The 23859-nt window shown below is 34.1% G+C and overlaps 4 protein-coding genes across 13 annotated transcripts; 3 read left to right on the top strand and 1 right to left on the bottom strand.

Moving 5' to 3' along the window:
- The first annotated feature begins 384 nt into the window (after positions 1 to 384).
- On the top strand, positions 385 to 4345 carry LOC101254518 (SUN family protein SUN25). Of its 4 annotated transcripts, none has more exons than XM_004246635.5 (6): positions 385 to 802; positions 1304 to 1402; positions 1958 to 2284; positions 2434 to 2655; positions 2899 to 3018; positions 3265 to 4345. In XM_004246635.5, exons 2-6 carry the CDS (start codon positions 1328 to 1330, stop codon positions 3970 to 3972), a joined length of 1452 nt encoding a protein of 483 aa, XP_004246683.2. In that variant the 5' UTR covers positions 385 to 802; positions 1304 to 1327; the 3' UTR covers positions 3973 to 4345. The 4 variants fall into 4 exon arrangements, with proteins under 4 accessions (XP_004246683.2, XP_010326010.2, XP_069144922.1 ...); XM_010327708.4 differs by having other exon boundaries at positions 424 to 660; XM_069288821.1 differs by having other exon boundaries at positions 797 to 914.
- A 1211-nt stretch (positions 4346 to 5556) lies between these two features.
- LOC101255026 (mitochondrial import inner membrane translocase subunit TIM14-2) lies at positions 5557 to 8549 on the top strand. 4 transcript variants are annotated; one of them, XM_010327710.4, is made up of 4 exons: positions 5567 to 5706; positions 7255 to 7433; positions 8025 to 8201; positions 8369 to 8549. In XM_010327710.4, exons 1-3 carry the CDS (start codon positions 5704 to 5706, stop codon positions 8179 to 8181), a joined length of 339 nt encoding a protein of 112 aa, XP_010326012.1. In that variant the 5' UTR covers positions 5567 to 5703; the 3' UTR covers positions 8182 to 8201; positions 8369 to 8549. The 4 variants fall into 4 exon arrangements, with proteins under 4 accessions (XP_004246685.1, XP_010326012.1, XP_069144920.1 ...); XM_069288819.1 differs by having other exon boundaries at positions 5706 to 6145; XM_004246637.5 differs by having other exon boundaries at positions 5557 to 5706; positions 8025 to 8549.
- Positions 8550 to 10123: 1574 nt separating this feature from the next.
- On the bottom strand, positions 10124 to 14258 carry LOC101255329 (uncharacterized). The gene is made up of 6 exons (XM_004246638.5): positions 13464 to 14258; positions 12440 to 12631; positions 12115 to 12354; positions 11603 to 11820; positions 10725 to 10979; positions 10124 to 10575 (listed from the first exon to the last, which is right to left on the bottom strand). Exons 1-6 carry the CDS (start codon positions 13888 to 13890, stop codon positions 10327 to 10329), a joined length of 1581 nt encoding a protein of 526 aa, XP_004246686.1. The 5' UTR covers positions 13891 to 14258; the 3' UTR covers positions 10124 to 10326.
- Positions 14259 to 16409: 2151 nt separating this feature from the next.
- Positions 16410 to 22301, top strand: LOC101255622 (ribonuclease MRP protein subunit POP4). Of its 4 annotated transcripts, none has more exons than XM_069288824.1 (11): positions 16439 to 16624; positions 17290 to 17570; positions 18434 to 18469; positions 18565 to 18641; positions 18735 to 18997; positions 19531 to 19599; positions 19720 to 19778; positions 20074 to 20175; positions 21177 to 21280; positions 21608 to 21760; positions 21841 to 22301. In XM_069288824.1, exons 2-9 carry the CDS (start codon positions 17333 to 17335, stop codon positions 21218 to 21220), a joined length of 888 nt encoding a protein of 295 aa, XP_069144925.1. In that variant the 5' UTR covers positions 16439 to 16624; positions 17290 to 17332; the 3' UTR covers positions 21221 to 21280; positions 21608 to 21760; positions 21841 to 22301. The 4 variants fall into 4 exon arrangements, with proteins under 4 accessions (XP_010326014.2, XP_069144925.1, XP_069144924.1 ...); XM_069288823.1 differs by having other exon boundaries at positions 16468 to 16607; XM_010327712.4 differs by lacking the exon at positions 21177 to 21280 and having other exon boundaries at positions 16410 to 16624.
- Positions 22302 to 23859: the final 1558 nt, after the last annotated feature.

Below are 23859 nucleotides of genomic sequence, written 5' to 3'. Positions count from 1 at the left end.
TAAATAATTTATTCTTTTACGATTTATCAAAATGAATAAATAATTAATGATGAAAAGAGTAACAAAACAACAACCTTTAAACTTTAATAAAGAACTAGAAGCATCTATTCATTTTACACTTTCAACTTTACTTTCTCCGTTCAGAAATATTTGTCATGTTATGCTTATTGAGAATTAATTTGATTATTTTTTAAAGGTAAAATTAGATCACATTAATTTGATATTTTAAACAAATAAATTTCTAAAACTATATAAAAAATATTAATAATTAATTTTTTTTGCATATTAATATGATGAAAAAAATGTATCTTAAAATATTAGTCAAAGTTTTTATAGTTTGACTCTAAAATAGAAACCATGACAAACAATACCGGACGGAGAGAATAATAGTGTTTAACATCTTTTTCTTTTTACACTTATTCAAATCTACTCTAAACTTATCAATAATCAAGTTAATTAATTTTCATCAAAAGAATTATGGTATACTGATAGAAATATTTCACATTTAACGAGAGGTTTCAGGTTCAAATTATGAGTATAATAAAAATCCTTGATAATCTAATTAATTGAACTTTAATAGAGAGTTTGAGCCAAAATCTGATTTCTTCCCTCACTACTATACTAAAAAGTGCTCATCTCAAAAGGGGTGACACCAAAAGGGTACAGCTATTTTCTCTATCTTTTTTGTTTTCTGTATTTTGAGAAGACAAAAAAAAAAGTAAAAGCTTATTGTCCTTTCAAGAACACAATAAAGAAGTATAATTAAGCTCCCATAGATCTATCAAGTTCCAATCTTTATTGGGTAATTTTACTTTTTTTTTTATTAAATATCAACTAAAAATGTGTGTTATCCTTATTGTATACTAGCTCTGTGTTTTCTTGAAATTTTTGGTTGTTTCTATAATTGATAACTGGTAAATGTTTGATCTTTAGCACATTATGTAAATGTTTTTTTTTTTGGTATATATTTGGTGGCAAATGGCGGAGTAGGATTTTCGTTTAAGGGTTCATTGTATAATATATATATATACACAAAAAGATTTGACCTTTGTATATACAGTGTGACTTTCTACTGTTCTTGGTGGAGTTTTTGCTATTTGGTGCATTATCTTCTGTTAAAGTTGATTTCTTTGTTTTTCAATTTGAAAGAAGAAGAAATCTTTGAAGCTTAATTTATCCAATTGGTTTAGTAGTTGTATTATTTAGATTGATTTGGAGTCTGGACTTAAAAAGCTTGGATCTTTATTTTGTGTAATTTAAGCACTTAATAGAAACTTAAGTGTGTAATTTATTGTATTAATAGGGCAAATTGTGGAATGAAAAGAAGATGGGGAAGAAAGGAAGCTGGTTTTCATCTGTAAAGAAGGCTTTGAGCCCAGATCCTAAGGAAAAGGCTGACAAGGTATATTGAAATAGCATTTCTGTTCTATGATGCTCGGGCTTTTCAAAAATGTATTCGGGTGAGGGTTGGATCCTCCAAAAGTAGTCAATTTTGGAGGATCTGATGCGGGGGCGGCAACAGTTTTGGAGAGTTTGAGCAACATAGTTTCTATACATTCCTTGTGAATTTTGTTATGTTTATCTAGTGGTTAATAGGATGTTGTGGAATGTGGAGGAACGTGGATTAGGGTAGACGATTAGTACGTAGTAGAGTATTGTCTCGCTTATCCATACTAGTAGTTGTAGTATTTGTTGTGTAGCTTCCTGTCCGTCGATTTTTGGCGTAGATACTGTTCCTTTTTCCAGGATGCTTATTTTGTCATGATCTCTTCATTTCAGTTATTTCTTTTCGATATGCTTTTCCTTGAGTCGATGGTCTATCAGAAACAACCTCTCTGCCTCCCAAGGTAGGGGTAAGGTCTGCGTACACTCTATCCTCCCCAAATCCCACTTGTGGAATTACACTGTGTATGTTGTTGTTATCTAGTTGCTGATACTTATTGTGCTTGAACATCAGAAAGCGAGTAAATCAAAGAAGAAATGGTTTGGGAAAGAAAAGCATACGCTCGTTGATTCTTCAACCGCGGTAACTGCAACAGCATCTCCTCCTCGTCCTGTTCCTGTCCTCCCTGTGGAAGAGGTCAAATTGGAGGAAGTGGAAGAGGAGCAGACGAAACATGCTTATTCAGTTGCAGTTGCCACAGCTGCAGCTGCTGAAGCTGCTGTCGCAGCTGCCCACGCTGCTGCAGAGGTTGTCCGGTTGACTACAGTGAACCAATTTTCTGGAAAATCACAAGAGGAAGTAGCTGCAATTAGAGTTCAGACTGCATTTCGAGGTTATCTGGTATGCCTTTTTTTAAATTCGAGTCCTGCAAATTGTTTTGACTGATATTCCCTGATATGGTAGCATTATGTTGTTTCGTTTTCGAAGAATGTAGAAGAATTGGTTGATGCTGACATAACCTTGCAAATATTTTGGTTTATCATTTGTAGGCTAGGAGGGCATTGAGGGCCTTACGAGGACTTGTCAGACTCAAATCGCTTGTTGATGGACCTACGGCCAAGAGACAAACAACAAACGCTCTAAAATGCATGCAGACACTATCGCGGATGCAATCTCAGATTAGTTCACGAAGGATCAGGATGTTGGAGGAGAACCGAACTCTCCAGAGGCAGCTTATACAAAAGCATGTGAAAGAACTTGAGAGTCTGAGGGTAAGTTTATTTCTATTATTCTCTTCTTCTTGTTAAAGAGAAGATTCGGTGCTGGAATAGCCGAACATGATTCTTAAATATGCACACTCGAGATAAATCTACCCCTCACTAACCAGAATGACGTTCAGTCATAGTCCCTTTGTCTCAAATTTTTTGTCTTACTTTCCTTTCTAGTCCGTTTATAAAAGGTCTCTTTCCTCTTTTTTATCTAACAGCTCTCTTTGTTTTCTCATTTTTTGATAGAGAGGAGAAGAATGGGATGATAGTCTACAATCCAAGGAGCGGGTTGAGGCTAGCTTGCTCAGCAAATATGAAGCTGCAATTAGACGAGAAAGAGCGCTTGCATATTCATTTTCTCACCAGGTATTCAACTAATATTTGTTTCGTAAATTATAAGGCCCCATTTAAACATGATCCCAAATCGTATGTCCAAAAATCATGATGAAAGATTGCTGATAGCTTGGCCTCCACTCATGTCGTCCCCTATTATGCATACACTAATGCACGACTCGAGAGATTGAATGATCGGTGTGTTTAGAGATCATAATTTTTCTCGAGCGAACAAGAACTTTATGAGTCATTGATTGTGTCAATTTTTAAAACTGAAAGCAAACCTGGAAGAAATCATCAAGATCTACCAATTTGTTGTTCATGGATCCGACCAATCCGCAATGGGGTTGGAGCTGGCTAGAGCGGTGGACGGGTGCTAGGCCTTGGGAAAGTCAAAGCATGTCTGAGAAACAACTTAAAACCGATCAGATGTCTGTTAGAAGCGTGAGCATTGCTGGAGGAGAAATTGCGAAGTCATTTGCCCGTCATCAGCTGAATTCTGAACTCCCTTCGTCTCCATCCAGACAAAAACCGAGCCATCCATCAGGCTACCACTCTCCAACAACCCCTTCCAAGCCAACCACTTCAGTAGCAGCAGCCAGAAAACTGAAACCAGCAAGCCCGAGAATTAGTGCAATGAACCAAGATGATGATAACCGAAGCATGCTTAGCGTGCAGTCAGAACGGAACAGGAGGCATAGCATAGCAGGATCATCTATAAGAGACGACGAGAGCCTGGCAAGCTCGCCTTCAGTCCCAAGTTACATGGCGTCCACTCAGTCTGCGAAGGCCAAAACACGGTTGCAAAGTCCATTAGGCATGGAAAATGGCAAACCAGAAAAAGGATCAGCAGGGTCTGTGAAGAAGCGGCTCTCTTATCCACCGTCACCTGCCAGAACAAGGCGGCATTCAGGCCCACCAAAGTTTGACAACACCTCTTTGAACACCTCCATCGCCGAGGATCATGTGAATGGAGTCGTCAACTAATTATTCTTGTCACAAACAATAAGCAATCCTGCCACCCTTCTGGCTTATAGTACGCGTTTAAAATGCCCCTCTCTGCGCGATATCAACTACTTTGATTTGCTGCACTTGAGTCGAATGTCCTTCAGAAACAGTCTCTCCACTTGTGGGATTTCACTAGGTATGTTGTTGTACGGGCTTTGCCTTGAATGACTCTTGCTTTTCGCGTTACTTTCTCTCGTGCTTGTTGATGACAACAAAAGTGTCAATACTTGTGAATCATTTTAGATAACATTTTCTTGATTGTGATAACATATATGATTGTATTATTTTTAGTACTATGTACACCATAATAGTGAAATGAAAAAAAAATGTTCCTGTTTCTTTGTTCAGACAATTAGATACTGCTTGTTTCACATTCCCTGTTTCACATTCCCATGTATCTGCAGAAACTCTGGAGTGAATATAGTAATGCAGACAATGTGATTGGATCATGCACTCGCGTACGATGACTAAGTCTCAATTCCTAATAAGTCAGGGTCGATTATATGAATCTTTACGAAAAAATACACATGAAGTGTAAATGATCAAGTACATCTGAAAAAAACTAACACATAGTTCTCTCTGTTACAGAATTATTTTTCAATTTAAGAGCTGAAGAGAGACTGAGGTTGTCTTATTATTATTATTATTATTATTATTATTATTATTATTATTATTATTATTATTATTATCCTTCGTTTTTTTTATTTTTGATAATTCCTTAATTGCAATTTTTGAGATGTCATGTTTAAGAAGTAAGACCACAAAATTTAATTATACTTGTTCACTTCTCCAAATTTAATATCAAACAAATTCAGACAACTAAAATAAAATGTAGAAAATATAATATATCTACTTCCTATATCTCAATTTATACGACACTTCAAGTTTTTCGAGAATTAAATAATTAAATTTTTACCAACAATTTGCACATGAACTTTTAATTTTTTTTAAATGACATTTATATGTTTATAAACTACGTAAAAAGTATTATAAATCACAATAATAATAATTTTATAATGTTATAAAAAAAAACTTACGATAAAAATAAAGTTATTTATATCTTAAAATTTAAAAAATATAACATAAAATAAGACGAAAAAATCGCCTTTTATTTGAAAAGAAGAAGAGAGTTTAACACGATGAGATGAGTTAAAATTAGATACAAAATAACTTAAAAGAAACTTCTATATCATTAATTCATTAAATCACCTTTATATGTGAGAACATGTAAAATTATTTTATGTAAACTCAAAATCACAAATTCCAAATCTTTAAAGAGAATTTACTATAAATAGTCTTCTCAAATGACTTAAAGATAATACTTTTTCCGTTTATTTATATTGTCTAATATTTCAAAAAATAAGTTTATATTTTTCTTTGTGACTTTTAATATATCAAAAAATGTTACTCTCACTCTCAATATTAATTCCTATTATTTAAGATCATGTATTAGTTAATATGAATATTACAATAAAATATATAATCTACTCGAATAACTTAATAATACTCTATTTATTGATTTTTACTTGCGAAATACATACAAAATTCAAAATGAACAAATAAAAATATAGCAATAACCCTAAGAAGAAAAAGTACGACCCAACAAAATAAATTTATAAATTTGAAAAACAAAAGCCCATCAATGGATCATCAATTGGTCTAAATCTCTTACTTCGTTATATTCAAGCTCTTAGGTGAAGATCGGAAAAAATGGTGAGAACTCTTTTTCTTCAAATTATTTTTAGGACTATTTTTATGGAAAAAGAATCATAAATTTTACTTCTTTAAACTCTTATTAATTGTGAAAAAAAACTTAGCAATTGTCTGTTTTTGCTTACCTTCAACAGTTGATACTGGGAATTTATGAATCTTTAATCTTTTGTGTTTTGTTCTGTGCTTTTTGTACTTTTGGGGGTTGTTATATGCTTGTTTTGATCATAAAGATTTGAACTTTTTCTTCTTTTATTTGAAGAAAATTTATCTGAGACCAACCCTTATGAGTTATGACCAACTGCAGCCTTTGTTACTCGAGGATAATCGGCCTGCCCCTAGGCTCAATACGTGATTTTGATATGTTTTACTTGAGTCGAGGGTCTTTTGGAAACAACCTCGGTAGTGGTAACGTCTGTGTTCACTCTAACCTTCTCACTAGGTATGTTATTATTGTTGATGTTGTTGTTTACTTGAGTTGAGTGTCTATTGAAATTAGCTTCTCTAATTTCACAAATTTCACAAGGTAGGGATAAGGTTGTGTACAAACCATTCTTCCCGAACTTTACTTTCGGGACACATTGGGTATATATTTTGTTTTTTTTGTTGTTAGTTATAGGGCTAGAACTTGGGATCTAAGCCGCAAATCCCTCAACTTTTGCCAATTGAGCTACGCCCTCCCTGGGGCGTAAAGTTTCGAACTTTTGATTCTTTGATTTGAGATAGTTGCTTTAAATGGTTATGCAATGAACTTGAGTTGAGAAATTGCTTTGTAAGCATATTTATTTCATGTCCTTGTCTTCTTTGCTATTTTCTATTTAATGTATCATTTGCTGTCATCAAGTCTCTTTGTAAAAGCCTTTGGTTTCTTCTATTATGTGAGTATATTGGGTTTTTATGTATCTTTAATCTTCTGTGTTTGTTGTCTATGCACTTCATTCTTATGGGAACCTTTATCCTTCTAGTTATGGTAATAAAGCTTCGAAAATGCTTGTATTTGAAGCCAAGGGTTCTTATCAAAAACAACCTTTCTACCTTACCCACGTTAGGTAAGGTTTGCATATACACCACTTTCTCCGGACTCCATTTATGATGTCACGGTTAACCTTTTGAATCTAGAAAGTGGCAATGTAGGGATTGCTCTAAACCATTTAGAACAAACCGGCTTCTTGAGCTTCGTGGATAAGAGATAAAGATAGGGATCCATCTCGATTTTGATTCACTATTTCCTTCTTCTTTCTTTTCTTGATTCTAAGTGATGGCTTTTTTGAGGGAATCCCCATCTGCAACCGAATTAGCTAAATCTAGTAGAGAGGGTCTTGTACCGATGCAGGATAAAAGGCATCTCCATCTGATTGATTGCCTTTTTGTACATTCTTGAGTCACTAGTTCAAATGGAAATATTATTGGAAAAAAAGGTTTTGAGAGAGCTCTATACATTAGGCACCGTACCTCGCCTCAGATAAAAGCCCCATAGTCTGGTATTTCAGTGGAGAAGGGTATATGTCTTGTTTACACTCGAAATTTACATGATTCAAAATTGTGCTTCAGGTCGCACCATTAGTAGCAGGAATGGCTATAGCCGCTGCTGCATATGCTTCAAGGTATGGAATCCAGGCATGGCAAGCATTCAAGGCCAGACCTCCCACTGTGAGAATGCGCAAGTTTTATGAAGGAGGTTTTCAGCCTAAAATGAACAGAAGGGAAGCAGCTCTGATTCTTGGAGTCAGGTCTGTTCTGTCATTCATGTTAACGCGTTGCTGCAATTCCTATATGAGACGTTTTTTAAGTACTACACAAGTTAAATCTATCTCCTTGAATCAAAGGTCTATAAGAAACACTCTTCATAACCTCCCTAGACCCCACGTCTGGGAATCATGTTGGATATGTTGTTGCTACATAGGTTAAGTCGTTATATGAATACAATCTCTTCTCTCTACATTCTGAAAAATCCTTCGTTCTACATTGTGAGCATATTGGTCTGCTCGTAGTACTTCACTATCAAATCCACTTTCTCTGAAGGTACAGTTAGTACTATTCGTCTCAATTGTATGGAGGTAAACTACATAACACTATCCTTGAACATGTCAGGTTTACACCACATTTTTGGGGTTTTTGACTTTCGTTCTAACGCTATTATTTGTTCATGCTTGTATAGTGTAATGATATCTGAGTTCTTTGAGTTTTGGTCTAACGCTATTATTTGTTTGTGTTTATATAGTATAATGATATTCGATATATAAGAACAGTAGCACGAGTAGTCTTTTCTCCTCTGTTTTCCTTTCTGGATTTTGTTATATTGACATCAATATCTTCAACAGGGAAAACACTGAAGCAAATAAAGTGAGGGAAGCACATAGGAAGGTGATGGTAGCTAACCATCCAGATGCAGGAGGTAGTCACTACCTTGCTTCTAAAATAAACGAGGCGAAAGACACTTTGCTTGGACAGACGAAGAACAATGGATCCGCGTTCTAGGCTACACGAAATTTTTGCTGGTACTTAGACATACCCAAATCCAAGAGTCTTTAGTCAAAAAATTAGACACTAGAACATTGAGAATACATCTTAAGATGTACAAGTTACAACTAGTTTGTTTTAATTCTAAGCAAGCTTGAGAAGTCGATTATATGAATTCTCACTATTCATGTGGCATTTTGGGTAGGTGAAAGGCTCTGCTTACACACCATCCTCTCCAGACGTTATGTCGTTATCGTCATGTGGCATTTCACTCTATTTGTATAGGTAATGGGGCTGAGGAATTCCAGAAATATTACTAATAGAACCAGAAAATGTGTATACTTCCAAAATTTGAATCACGTGGCTTTGAAGACCAGTTGCCAGCACTCATTCTCTAAATTTTTTTTATTTCTAGCAACAACATACCTAGCAGAGTTTTAAAAAACGTTTTTGGGCGAGTGTGGAGTGAAGCAAAAACACCCCGATGCATAAATGAAATATGTAGATCTATAAGACATAAGTCCAAAAATTTGAGGCGTAAGCCCTGAACATAAAAACGTAAGTCCTGGGCGTTTTTTATTCATATCTATAACTTAGTTTTGCTTTAAGTCATATTTTTTTATTATTGGTGCAATGATATTTCTCAAAGGGCAACTTTCATATATAGCAAATAAAAAATTCATATTTGTATGTTATAGCAAAGTTTGCATAATTGCGTTCCATATCAAACATAGAAACTGTATAATTCGCTATACATATACAGTTGAAGCGAATTGTATAAAACGAAGTGTATAAAACGAGAAAGAGAAAGATACTTGGGCAGAGAATTGTATAAAACGAATTGTATGATTATAAGTGCATAAAACGATTATATACAATTTGAATTTGTAAAAAATGAGAAAGAGAAAGACAAAAGAGACTTGGACAGGGAATATACGATTGAATCGAATTGAATAAAATGAGAAAGAGAGAATTTAGATACAATTTGAATTTGTATAAAACGAGAAAGAGAGAAAGGCAAAAGAAACTGGGCAGGAGAGTAATTTTTATTGTATAATTATAAGTGTATAGGACGAAAATATATGTACTTGCATATGTATATACAATTTTCTCACGCTTTATACAAACAGAAACGCAATTTATACATTTTACTTCTGTTTGTATAAGTGAGAAAGGCGAGGGTTGCGAGCGAGATCTGGAAGAGGGGAGAAGGGGAACAAAAATATATGTATTTATACAATTTTCTCTGCTTTATACAAATAGAAACAGTTTTTATACACTTTTGTTTGTATAAAAAATGAGGAAGCGAGCGAGAGATTGGAGCGAGAATGGGAGAGTGGCGAGCGAGATTTTTGAGAGAGAGGCGACTGACAAATTTTGGCAAACGTTTGCTATGGAGCACAATTAAATCAAACCCCAGCTACTCCATTTATTTTAGGTTATTAGTTTGCTATTATATACAATTATCCCTTTCTCAAATTGTAATTATAATATTTTTTTCTTCATTATTGATTATTAATATTTATCTGAAACAAAAATCATAAATCATTAAAAGGTTTATTTTTGCTAATTTTATTAGTTATAAAATTATAAGATTGAATATACACGGGGCGTATAAATCCATGGGACTTACGCCCTATGTCTCGAGACTTATGCCTCACCCTATACGGTATAAAATCCCCCCCCCCCCCCTTTAAAACACTGATACCTAGTATTGGATCTGAGGAGAGTGGGGGTATGCAGACTTTGTTCCTATGTAACGAGAGGAGAGAGGTCGTTTCCAATAGATCCTCATCTCAAGAAAAATCTATTGCTCAGTTAAAGATTTTGTTGATACAGTGAAATTTAAGCATCACTGGAGATGTTACGATCAACTTTCTGTCAAGTTGGTCATCAAACACAGATCCTTGTAACAAACAAGGCAAAGATATGCCCTCTTGGGGAAAAAAAAAACAAGAGATTTTGTGATCATCTGTTACTCTAACTTCTGCTATTAAAATTCGTAGTGAAATCCGAAAAGCACTATCCACCCAAGACAAAAAAATGAAAAATATTTAGAGCTCATTAGTACCGATCGTACATCTGACCTTTTGTGCTCATGGAGAAACGGAGCATTCGTGTAGTATATACATCAGTAGTCAGTGATGACGAAACCTTTTCTGCTCATTCTGCTGCCAAATCAAGATTTGCAGCTTCCTGTTCTCCATCTTCTTCCGTTGGAGCTTCAATGCTCTCTTCAAGAGGCCCCTGAGGGCTTCCGAAAATGGTCAGGAACGTTTGTCTATGACATTCGTCACAGAAGAAGAAATAGGAGAAGTGGCCCTCGTTGGGAAGCTTGTGCACCACCACACTTGGCAGAATTCTAGCTACATAGTCTGTCATTTGGTGTGGTACAACGTGATCATCCAATCCCTGTTCATAATTCAAATGCTGATGAAATGTGTACTACACAGTAGAGACAATCCTATCTTTGCACATACAATGTACTAAAGAAACTCAATGCAGGAAGAGACGGAGAAAGCAGATGAAACCGAGGAAACAAGATTTGAATGTTTGCAAACCTGCCATATGTGAACTGGTCCTAGAAATCCAGTCAATTCGCACCTCACTTGACCATAACCAAACTTAAGCCATGATAGAATCCCTTTACCAGAACACTTTTCTTGCACTTGAAGATCCACAAGGCTAAACCCCCAATTTGACACCTGAAGTGAAGCTTCCTCTATAAATGGCTTCGTGCTTCCCTGACGTATTGATTCCTCAACATCCCTGTGCCAAAACTCTTCAAAGGTTGGTTCTCTGATCAGCGCTTTATCCTGAGAACACAAGATAATACATGGCAAAGATAATTAAAATGTTACTGAAGACATTGCAAGCAGAAGACAGAGAAAAGCAACCATGTCTCTTTTCTGCATCTATCACAAATACAATCAAATCAGTCTCAATCCGCAAATAGTTGGGGAATTTAGGTTCTCCAGGTAGAGGTTGACTTTACAATTTTCTGCTACATCTATCGCACACACGACCAAAAAAAAAAACAGAAAAACAAAGAAGAGCAAGAGTAAAAACTAAACAGGAAAAACTTGACTGCTTTCGAAATGATGCAAAGTGTTCACTTTTTTTCCTTTTTTTAAAAAAATAAATAAAAGAACTATAGTTTGGAATGAAATCTTTTTAAGTTTTTAGTTAGTGCAGGTCACTTACTATAGGCAATCTGAACTGAAAACATAAGAATGAATACATAGTGGACTCCCTTTTTCTTGTTTCCGAGAGGTGCACAAGTAAATATTTGCATTCTATAATCACTGATAAGACCACTCTAGAGGACCGGAAGGGGTAGGGGGATCCAACATTGAAAATTCATAGGTGAAATCCATTTACTCAAATTTTACATTATTTGCATGCAGGTTTTCATTTTCTTCAGTATAAAAATATCTACCTTTTGTCCCAGCGACAGAGACATGTATTTATCAATTTGACCATGCTTTCCAGATAGAAATGTCCGGCGATAGAAGTAATCAAGAAATTTTGGAGATCTTCGAGCTAAATAGTATGTCAATTTCCTTTTCCTTGTCCACTTGTTCCAAGTTCCTCTCATCTCTTCTTTGGTCATGCTTGATTCATATGGGTTGATAAATGGGGAAAACATAGCTACACCTGTAACAGGATGATAAAATCATCAGAAATTTGAAGAGTAAGGCTTATGTAATCAATTAGAGGGTGTGATGTTTTATCAGACCATCCAACAACCAAGTAAGCTATCGCATTACAGTGTGAATCATCCAAGAGATGTTCTTTTTATTATCTCTCATATTTTAAGAGACATCAATTGTTGATTGTGGTGAACTGTCCATTCTACTTTAAATTTGACACAATGCATGCCAAAAGAGAAAAAATAACCTTGATGTTTTAGTAGAGAAGAGTTGAATAAAAATGGAAGAATGAACATACCAGCAACTCGATCAGGTATAAATTTCATTGCCGCCCAAGCATGTATTGCTCCACTTGAGTAGCCCAAAACCCAGAATTTACTATTAACTCCTAAGGCATTAGCCAAGTATTGCATGTCTAGAGCAGATGAGTTAAGGTTCCGCTCAGGGTGAGGATCACTCTCTCCAAAACCTGGAAGGTCATAAGTTACCAAACGAATGCCAAACTCTTCAAGAAGTGATACTTTCACTCCAGGTATACCTATCACAAAAAAAACATATAGAACAAACTAATTAACATCAACCATTGTTGTTGTTGTTGTACTAGTTATAGAGCAAGTCCCTACCTCCAAGTCGAGAAGAGAGGAAGCCATGTGGAGCAATTACAGAATATCTAGCTTTGTTTGATGGAACTCCCATCTCATGGTATGCCACATGTCTGCCGTCTGGAAGCAGTATACGAGTAGCACTAGGAGGATGTATGTACACTTCTTTCACTAGCTTGCCTGTGGTTTCTTGTTTACTATTTACACTCAATGCTGCAGATGTCACCAATTATCAAAAGAGAAACCAAGAGAATCATGAACCACAAGAAAAAGAAAGGAAAAAGTATTAGTAAGATCCCAGGAATATAGTAATACAGCCTAAAAGTGTTACAATGGATACCACTATGACTAATAATATTACAATGGATCCCACAAATAAAGAGAGGAAACATGTCTAAAGCTTCTTCTTCACCGAAGATAATGCTAGATTCGAAAATTTCCAGAGATCTAAAGTAGTTAAAGCCTTTAAATTTCTTTACTCCATCCTCTTCAAAAGAATGGAATGGTTGGAGAGGAAGGTAACTCATTTTAAAAATTGGATTGCTTCAAAATTCGAAATGAAATTCACATATTCAGAAACCATACAATAAGTACTACAAAATACAACATTCTAAAGATCAAAAAAAATTGAAGTTCTGTTTTAGAACTGTAGTAACAGACAAATATGATTCCCGAATAGTAATAATGCCAAACAAGGAGTCTTTTCTAAAACATTAAAAAACTGATCTACGATAGTTGGACAATCAACTGAGCTACTAAGATTGCCCGCTAAACAGGGATTAGTATTCCTATTCTTCCATTTCTATGTGCCATGTGGAGCTGAATATTTTAGATAAAGAATTTCAGTTCTACAATCACAACTTGTATGAGAAGTTAATCAATCAAACATGGATAAAGTAATCAAAGGTGACGAGTATTTTGACTACTACAGTAACTAAAACCTCACACTTCGAAATTCAAAATTCAAAATGGATGTTTACAGAGTCACATGTCAATGCTAAAAAGTAGAAATTCTCAAAAGTACTAACAGAAAGCAAAAAATTACCGGACATGGCGAGGATGAAGACGAAGAAAATCACCGGCCAAGCATGCACTGGATCACGATCCTCCGGCAAAAACTCGTTCAAAACACTCAACCTCCTGGAAGCTTCAGCTAAAGGACCTTTAGTTTTCTGCACAATGTAAGATTCCTCAGTCAACAAGCTTTGTTGCACCACATCTCTACAACCTCTAATCAATTCCAGCAACATTTCTCCCCAAGCCTTCGCGAAACCTTCGATTTGGTCCTTAAAACTCTCCGGCTCCGCCACAACCTCCTCAATCGCCGGCGACTCATACACCGATCTCTTCTCCTCAAACGCCGGCGTAGAATACGTCGGAGCAGAGATTTCTCCGGCAAACCTTATTCCACTATCCTCCACTAAACTCGCTAGCTCGTCTCTCCATGACTTCGCAACTGCAACATCCGCCATTGTACGTCTTATCTCTCAATATATATCTAGTTGATCAGCTGTAGTTCATCGTTTTTTCACCATCAAACGTGCTTCACCTATAAATTCCACCAGCTACACGAGTTTTCAGTTGAGCTGTTTACACATACAAACACACATTACGAAGCAAATATGAACATAAACTTCGAGTTTTCCGGTAACTGTTAGACTGACTATCTATTTTAGTGTTAGAAAAACTATATGTAGGATTCTACTGATAAAGTGAGGAATGAAGGAAGATCACCGCCGTGTTCCGGTGATTTTGCGGAGGAGAGTGGCGGTGCACGGTGGCCGGAAAAGGGGTAGTGGAGAGAGAATATTGTGTGAAGGAGATAGTGATCTGCTCACTTAATTAGTACGTGACAGTAATTAATTAATGTACAAAAATTCTGTGGACCCCACTTATCTTTTTTTTAGTTTTTCTTTTTTTTCTTTTATTCTTTTGGTTTTACCGCTTTTCTTTCCCCTTTTAAAAGAATTATTAAAAAATGATTTTATTTTTTTATTAAAATTTTATGGTCAAATTTTATATTTATAAAAAATTGAAATTTCGTATTTTCAAAATCACAAATTCAAATATTGATTTAATTCCAAATGAAAAAAGTTTGATATAGAGATTTCTTATTATTATCATTTTAGTTTGATATAAAGATTTCATGTTACAATTTACATTTTTCAAAATATATAATTAACCTACATAAATGTATTTTTTAAATTAGCCTCATTTTATATTTATATCCTTCAACTTTTGGTATGCACAAGTCGGCATTAAAATTTCAGACACATGAGTCTTACTCATAATACATGTAAGACATCACGCAGGATAAAAAATGACATATATGATATCATGTAGGATACGTATATCTATTTATTTAACTTTATATAAATTTAAATGTCTACTTATACACACCAAAAATTAAAAAGAATAAATATGATTTGAAACTAAATTTAAAAAAAATATTTCACGTATCTTATAATTATATTTATATAATTAAATAATAAATTTATAATTATATTAGACAAATAATAAATCGATATTATCACATTAATTACATTAATTTCAATTACACGATTTTCTAAATAGTAGTGAGGCGCATGTGAGGTTTTGCTTTTCTCATATCGTAACGTAAAATATACTCTCTACCATTAAATAATAAAGTTTAAAAAATAATATATATTATGTATTACTATGAATAATTTTAGTTTATATATTTTATTGTATATTGAGAGGTGTATAAGTTATTTCATGAATTTTATGTATTAGTAATTTAAAGGATTTCAACACATTTATTAAATTTGATTAATAAACTATATATGATAGCAAATTATTTATTCAAATTAAATATTATAAATATATTTTGATTTACTTTTTTCGTTTAGTATTATTTGTTATGGTTTCTATTTTTAGAGTCAAATCATAAAAATTTTGACTAACAATTTAAGATGTATTTTTTGATCATATAAATATGTAAAAAATTATAATTTATAGTACTTTTTATATAGTTTTAGAATATCTAATCTTTTGGTTTAAAATATCGAATTAATGTGATCTAATTTTCCTTTGAAAATTAGTGAAATTGACTTTTGATGAGTGTAACATGACAAACAATTCCGGACGGATGGATTAATTGTACCATATAGCAAACTATTGCTATTTTCGCCACTTTCGCTGGTGGAATCTCGCTCGCCACTCTTGTTTGGTGGTAGTTTCGTTCGCCTCTCTCGCTTTTATACAAACACGAATATATAAAATGTGTTTGTGTTTGTACAAAATGAGAGGAAATTGTATAGATACATATATTTTCGTTTTCCTTTCTTCCCTCTCCAAGATCTCACTTGTCACTCTCCCCGATCTCGCTCGCCACCCTCGTTTCTCTCGCTTACACAAACAGCAACAAAATGTATAATTGTCTTTCTATTTGCATAAAGCGAGAGAAAATTGTATATACATATGCAAATACATATATCTTCATCCTATTCACTTATAATTATACAATACAAATATTTTTCTACCCACTTTTCTTTTGTCTTTTTGTTTTTCTCGTTTTATACATTCACAGATTCTACAATTGATCTTTTGTATACAACTATTTTTTTTTGTATATCTATAGCGAATCATACAACTATTTTCTTTATATATGTATAGCATATTATATAACTTTTTTTTTAATATGTATAGTGAAATATACATATTTATATTTGTTAAGGAGCACAATTATAAAACTTTGCTATAACATATAAATATAAATTTATATTTGCTATACGTGAAAGTTGCTCTATCTTTTATAACGTGACACTTTGAAAGTATTTGGCACATACTTATTGATAATTTTAAAGAATTTAAGCAATAAAATATATTGTTTTTTTGGCACACAATTGATAATTTTAAAGAATTTAAGCAATAAAAAATATTATTTTAAACAATCGAAAGTTGTAATTTCATATTAAAAGTATGAAATTTATTTCGTTAATATTAAGTAATTTGCTAATTAATTAACAATGATTCATGTTTGTTTCAATTTGACTCAAATTGTAATTCAAGTGCTTCCTTTTCAAGACCCCAAAATTGGCCCAAATTGCTACCTTCACAGATACAGCCCACGAACAAATACAGCACCCTGCGCGTCTTCTTCTTCTTCTTCTTCTTCCTTCTCCGGCGAACGCGAACCCAGACCAGTCCATCTCGCCGTCGCCGTGAGGTAATCGTGAGACATATGTATTTATTTGAATTTGACAACTTGTATTTTAAATAATATTTGTGGATTTGTTGATATTTGCTTTCTTTCTAATCGGTCTGCTGAAACAAACAGAAGTACTGCTATATATATATATATATACATATTAATCACTGAATACAAGTTACAATGTAGAATACGCACAACAAAGTAAGGAGAGATTAACCGTAACCAGAAAGAGATGAGATACAAGACTACAGAAAGGAGATGAGAGGATTAGAAAGCCAAAGCTTCCACATAATAGTTTGCGTTACCGTTTGTTCCAACTCCTAGTCTTTTTGAGCGAATGGTGAATAATATTGTAGATTGTTGATATTTGGTTTCTTAAAGAGTTTTTCATCTAACTGTTATGCATAGCTTACTTATAGGATAGGTGATATTGCCGAGCATTCATATTTGTATTTTCCACTTTTCAGTTTTCATAATGCTCAATAACTGTAATCAAAATCCCACACCATCTGTTTACAGAAGTGAATGCTTAGCTCCATTCATTTGTTTGCGATAATTAGGATATTTATAGTCATTGTTAAATCATATAAGATTTGTCTGGATTGTATCTTGGCCATTTAAGTGAATTGACCCAAACATTCTCATATCTATCAATTTAACACAATTTTGCTTAATTTTCAATTGTTATTATTATTAGTATTACCAAATATAAAGCTTGAAGGAGAGAGGGGAGCACAACAATGGCGAATGAAACAATGGCTGAACAACAAAAGAAACGAACGATGGAGGCATTAGAGCGAAGATTTGCTCAAGCAAAAGCTGAAATTCATCAACAGCAGCACAAGAACAAGAGAGTCGCTGTTACTACAACAAAAACTCTAGCTGAAAACAACATTGGAGTCACCACCCAGAGTATCAATTCTTCGCCTTCGCCACTCAAATCAACGACTACTTCCTCAGCTCCGTCATCCAAAAAAGGTTTCCTCTTTTATTTTTTTTCTCTGTTTCACTAGTTTTTAATATTTATCAGTCAACTATTGTGGCAGAGCCAAAATATTCATTAAAGGGTTCAAAATGAAGAATTAGGCCAAGGGGATAAAAAAATGTTTTTAGCCTTGTTTGTATATACAGGGTAATTTCTGTTGAATAAACCCCTTGCTTCTACCTGGCTCCACTCCTGAATTCAAGGAATCCTCTATATTCATGTTGTCTATGTTAATAATAGAATTCAACGTATTTTGTATTTTATGCCTGGATATCATAACCAGTATCTCGTTCATGTCTGTGCTTGCATTTGTTCACTCTCTTAGATGACAAAGTAGTTCTGCAAGTTTGAATTAGGTTCAAATATTCACCAAATTCAAATTTCTGTGCGAGATGCCCCGAATGCTCAATTGCTATACTTGAAGCCAATTCATATCCTTCTGTGATTCAAATAGGGTGAATATTATTATTGTAACAATCCTTGCTTGTTCTAGAATTGACTTAGCCATGAAAACAACTTCAATAATTCCATCACCAATTCTTGACTTTGCGCCAACTCAACCATCAAATTTGCAATCTGATTTCAATATATGGTTGCATCATCATTTCTGACATTGACATCCCTGTTAGGGTTCTGAAATCGGTGCTAAACTGTGAATTTTTCTTCTGATATTCTCTTTGATTTATCTGTAAACTTTTGGCATCCAAAAGCAGTGTAACAGTTGGCGTTTTCCAGGAATGTTAGTTAGACATTTTAATGTGATCCCTCTTAATTTCATCCTCCAAAAATAAAAATAAAAATAAAATGAACCCTTATTGATTTATCTCATCCAAACATTTTCCTGGTTTATTTGTAGGCCATATATCTTTTTCTGGCCATACATCTGCTCAAGGTACAACATTTCTCCATATGCTTCTCTTGCATTTTATCTATAGAAAGGTATACATGAGACTAATCCAGGATGCTAAATTTTGTCCTACCACGTAGATGTTGAACTAAATAATCCAGCATACCTTCAGATATCCCATTCAGTAGACGATAATCTTCTGAAAATTACCACTGAGGTAAGAATAAACGTGATCAGTATGATGTTTCAAGGATGCACACAGCACACTATTAGTAAGTCGTTCATTGCTCATCCTGTTTGTTCGTTGCAGATTTCTGGTAAAAACACGACTGCTAACGATATTTTGCACGATCTTCTCCAACATGGTGATTCAGCTCAGAAATATATGCAGGGGTCAAAAAATGTGAAAGTTGATAACTGGATTCTTCTTGATAGTTTTGTGCAAAAAAGCAGCATTGCTACTGGAGCTCGTAATCGGGCTTTGCAGAGACAGTCGAAGAGATCTAAAAGACGTATGTCCATAAAACAACATAAGAAGTTTGGATCATTTGATTTGCCTCAAGAGTACCATAAGTGAGTTCCATCTACTTTTTGTGTAAACGAGTTTTAGGTTGCCTTTTTAAAACTTTCTGCCCTTCTCAGTGAGGTATCATGTGTAGTTTTTAAACTTGCTAGAGTATTAGGTATTTTATTGAATCACCAGTAACCAGAAGGTGCTGTGAGTATTTACAAGGAGTTGCAGTATTGCATACTGTAATGATCTAAAAAATCTACCAGCCTCCATATCATTTGATCTGATGTGGTAATTATCTGCACAATTATCCTCGGGAGTACAAAAGATGAATAGGCTGCTATTTCTTCTCCCTTATGTTGTTTATGGTATATATTGCTTATCTAGAAAGTCAAAGCCCGAAATGGGTTTCTTACACAATGTGGTTCTGCTGCATAAAATTCAATTTCCAAATGATTGAATTCATCTGTCTACTTATTTGACTTTTAGCTATGTTGTTCACCTAGGATTCTAGGAACACAAAGTTATGTATTCACTTTCTGGTGTTGCCTGGATCATATCTTGTTCTGAAAACTCTATATGGCTTGTTCTGCAGCTATGACATCTTCAAGCCAATGCATGATAGGTGGAAAGACTACGTGACAAAACTCCTAAAGAATATTGGGTTGGTGTTTTGTTTCATCACATTTGTTATGGTTTAGTTTTTTCAAAACAGGCCTTTCCTCTAGTGATTCTGATATACAATTGACTTGCATGTCTCTCAACGACAATATTGGTCTTGCAGGAAAAATCAGTTATCACAATGTCTTCTTAATGCAGACTTGCATGGTGCACTTATTCTAGGTGAAGTATAAGCCACATCTCCTCCTCTTTAACTCTTTTAGGTAGACCTTTCAGAACTATAACAAGCAAATGCTATATTGTTACTCGCTGCTTCGGTCCTGTCACTAATGTTTTACAAGGATCTAAGCATTCTTGGTGGTTGATCTAAATTAGATAAGCAATTCTCTTTATCTAAAGCCTGAATATGGAACTCTGATAGAGAAAATTTTCGCTGTTTAACTCTTGTACAGTGGCACATGCTCACTGATAATATAATTCTCTGTTTCTGAAAAATTGTGACATTTATTTCTTGCAGTTGTTCAGTGCAAAATAGCAGGCTTAGTTGGTGTACGTGGTATCATGATTCGTGAGACCATAGAAACATTTGGAATAATCACAGAAGACAACAAATTCCAAGGTTTGTCCTGTTCAACTTAGATTTCTACAATATGACATATATATATGCAAATATATGTCCGTTACAGTCTACTTTCGGTAGGGTTGATACCGCAGTAGAACATATTTTGATGCTTGCTTGCTTCTATCTTCTCTTTATTTTTCTTTTGCGTTCTTGGTTGAGCGCTTTTTGGTTGGGCCACTCACCTTGTTGAGCAATGAACCATACTACCAATTGAGGCAGTATTTTCAAGTTTTGTTAGTTTTTCATTTCTACTTGTGCTATTCACATCCTTAGCTTAGAATTATTGTATTTCAATTTTGAATCCAAAAGAAATTGGCACCCTAGCCGTTTTGCTATTGTTCCGAAAGAAGTCTTTGGGAAGTGTAATCCATTCCGACTCTCCTTCTGGGAATCGCTCCTCAGTATAGGCTCATCTGGTAAATACTCTGTCCAGCCTTATCCTTATTTCAGCTAATTTTAGTTCTACTTTCCATTAAGCTGTAAGTAGTCGCCCATGCTGTCATTGCCACCTGAACTTCTTTTGATGCACCTTGTTGGTAATTTAGTGTATATTCTGTAAGATATTGATTAGCTGGTTCTTTTTATGTATATTAATTTTCTGAGGCTTGGTAACTAAGTCTATAAATCCAATTACTGTCTATTTCTTTTGTATGAAGGAAAGTATTTCATTAAAAAAACATCAAACAGATGCAAAATTACAGAATAGACAAAAGGGCTCACAGAGAGCATAAGCAAAAGTTGTTAGCTCCTTTACAATCTTCAAACTAGTACTAGTCTACTAGAGAGCTAACAAGGTCAAGAAATAGTTCATTTCCAAATACAGGGGTTAAATTAACCCAACTGAATAGCATAAGTAAATATCTAGCTTTAAGAGAGTGGTTTGGAGTTGAGATCTCATCAAAATATCGGACTACGGTTCCTTTCAATCTATTAACACCAAAAAGTAACTCCAGGGATCAGACTTTTCTTGATGGACTTATCAACTCCATGTATTGCAGCTTGTATAGTCTTCTTTCACATTATGTGGCATGACCCATTGTAAGCCAAAAATGCAGCAGAACATATTCAGTAGGACCTTAGCCACTGCACAGTAAAGGAGCAGGTGATTGATTGTTCTTCTTACATCCTCAAGAGTGTGTATTATACATAATTTGGAGGAGGAACCTATAATTGACTTCTTATGCGAAAACCTTGAACCAAGCTAAGAAAAAACTACTTCTCTTCTATGTTGCTTGGACTCTCCAAAATGCTGTCTGCCGTGTCGGATCCATCACTCACTCGGCCGCATTTTTGAAGAGTCTGAGTAACCTAGCTTATCTTTCCCTTGTCAATTTGTGCCAAGAAGAGAAAGGGATGGGGAAAGAATGCAGAACTCCAGTTCTTGTTTTTTTACCGCCTTACCTCATCTTATTGCTTATCTGAATTGCAGTTGTACCCAAAAAGCTTTCAGTATTTATGCTACAAGTCGATTGCTGGAAAGTTACATTGGTTGGAGACAAACTCATTACAAGAAACATGACTACGTGATAGAGATATTGTTATGAAAAATATTTATCATATGGGAAATTTCTTGGCATTTCAGGTGAGAGTGGCATTATTCACAACTGTACATCTAAAAATGTTGCCACAAGCTCTGGTTATAACTAATCTTTCTTTTTGCAGTATCATCTTACAGATGAACAATGATCCCAATAGCTGTATTATTGCTTGGAAGATCAAATGGCCTAGGTTTCGTTCTTTTAGCCGAGGCTGATCATAAGAAAGACTACATTGGGATTACAAAGGCGCGGCATCTAAGGGTGTAATTAGTTTTTGAAATTTCAAGTCTGTATTAGAATTGAATGTGTCTTTGTTAGGTAAGTTTTATATCAGTTGTTGCAACAGAAATTCAACAACTTCATACCCTCACAAGTGGGGTCGGGTGAGGGTGGTGTATATACGACTTTACACCTATCCTGTGAAGGTTGTGAAGGTAGATAGACTGTTTCTGATTGAGATATTCCTCGTGTCAGTTATAGGTATACATTTTAACTTTTTATTTAGAAAGCGAAATTTGTCATATTGATTTTATGATTAAACCGAAGGATCTTAGAGTTTTCTTAAAGAAAGTTTCACTTCTTGCATTTGGCTTTGTATTCATACATATTTGTTATAAAATAATTGAGTTGGAAATTTCAATTGTACTTGTCATCTCAACTTACTGCAAAAATTTTGTTGTAAATTAACAATATAGTGATTATTTACTTGCATTACATATGTGATAGGACGATACTGCTGAGGTTATACGCTAAATACAGACCATAACAGAATAGTTGAACACTGAAAATGTACCTATCGATGTTTTAAGGTACATCCTTATGTGTAACTATAATACTTTAGTAGTAAGTTTAACTATAAGAACATAAAATTATTAAATTCAAAATTCTGAATTTACCTCGATATGTATTAATTAGTTGCATGTGTTACACATTGCTTCTTAAAATGGAACAAAGTAAGCACTATAGAAAGAAAAAAAAACTACGAAGTTCTAAATTGAAGGAAATAATTGAAATTTATGTTGACATCTCGCACACGTCAATTAATATTCTTGAATAGTCTGAGCAACGTAGGTTTTGAAATTCAAGTGGCATACTTTTGGTCTATATATTAAGATAAACTATATATGATAACAAAACAAGGTAATATAGCCTTTGGATTCAAAATATTTACTTCACCCTTGTTATCTTCTTTGCATTTTGCAATCACTCTTGAAATTATAATAGCTTTCTTTGAAACCCCATCTCCAAATTGCTTCATAATTTTTCTATGTGCACTCCAACAACTAGTAGAAAATAGTTCAATCCAATTAGTTTCTTCATGAATTAATCTACAATTTTTGACTATGATTTTGCATACACCACATGTTTTCTTGTTACAAATTCTTGTTGACTTGTCAAGGCCTAATGAACAAGTAATCATTGCACCATGGTAGAAAACTCTCTCTACTCCCTTTTTACTCGTATTCATCGATATCTTCTTGCATTCTTCGAAATTTTCAATAACCTTTTCAGTATGGTTCACTTTCAAGATTTTTTCAATTTTGTATCCTACTTCACGCTTCCATTCAAATCGAAAAATATCTTCCACTATAGTTTTTAAAGGGTTCCCTTCTGAAATCTCGTCTATCAGCTTAAACGGTCTATGCACGTTAAATCTCGGAGAGCCACAACAAGTACAAGAATTAAACACCAACCCCTTTCTTGATTTTGATATCACTTTGTCTTCAAGTTGATTTTTTTCTTTTTTTGGAGAATTAGTTGAACTTGGTTTTGGCTTAAAACATCTAATAGTAGAACTTGGATGACAAACAAGAATTGCTAGAGATGTAATTAAGAGACATTTTTCAGACATTTTTTTAATGTTTTTTTTTTTTTTTGGTATTGTGAATGATGGCTAATGTATAGTAAAATTTCAAAAGGGCTAAGAAAATCTCAATATTTAATGATCAAAATCAAGAAAAATATTCAATATGATATTATTTTTAGTAATTTATAATATGGAGATTTCAAAACTTCAATTTCTAAGATTTTATAGCCATTTAAATAAACCTAATAACATAGTCTACACAAGGAAACTTAGAGATTCTAATGAGTTAGATTTATTTCGATTAATACAATTAATTAAATATTTTTTCAATGTACC

This window comes from Solanum lycopersicum, chromosome 9, assembly GCF_036512215.1.
Source record: "Solanum lycopersicum chromosome 9, SLM_r2.1".
Classification (NCBI taxonomy): Eukaryota; Viridiplantae; Streptophyta; class Magnoliopsida; order Solanales; family Solanaceae; genus Solanum; species Solanum lycopersicum.
This window is presented reverse-complemented; position numbering and strand designations above follow the sequence as displayed.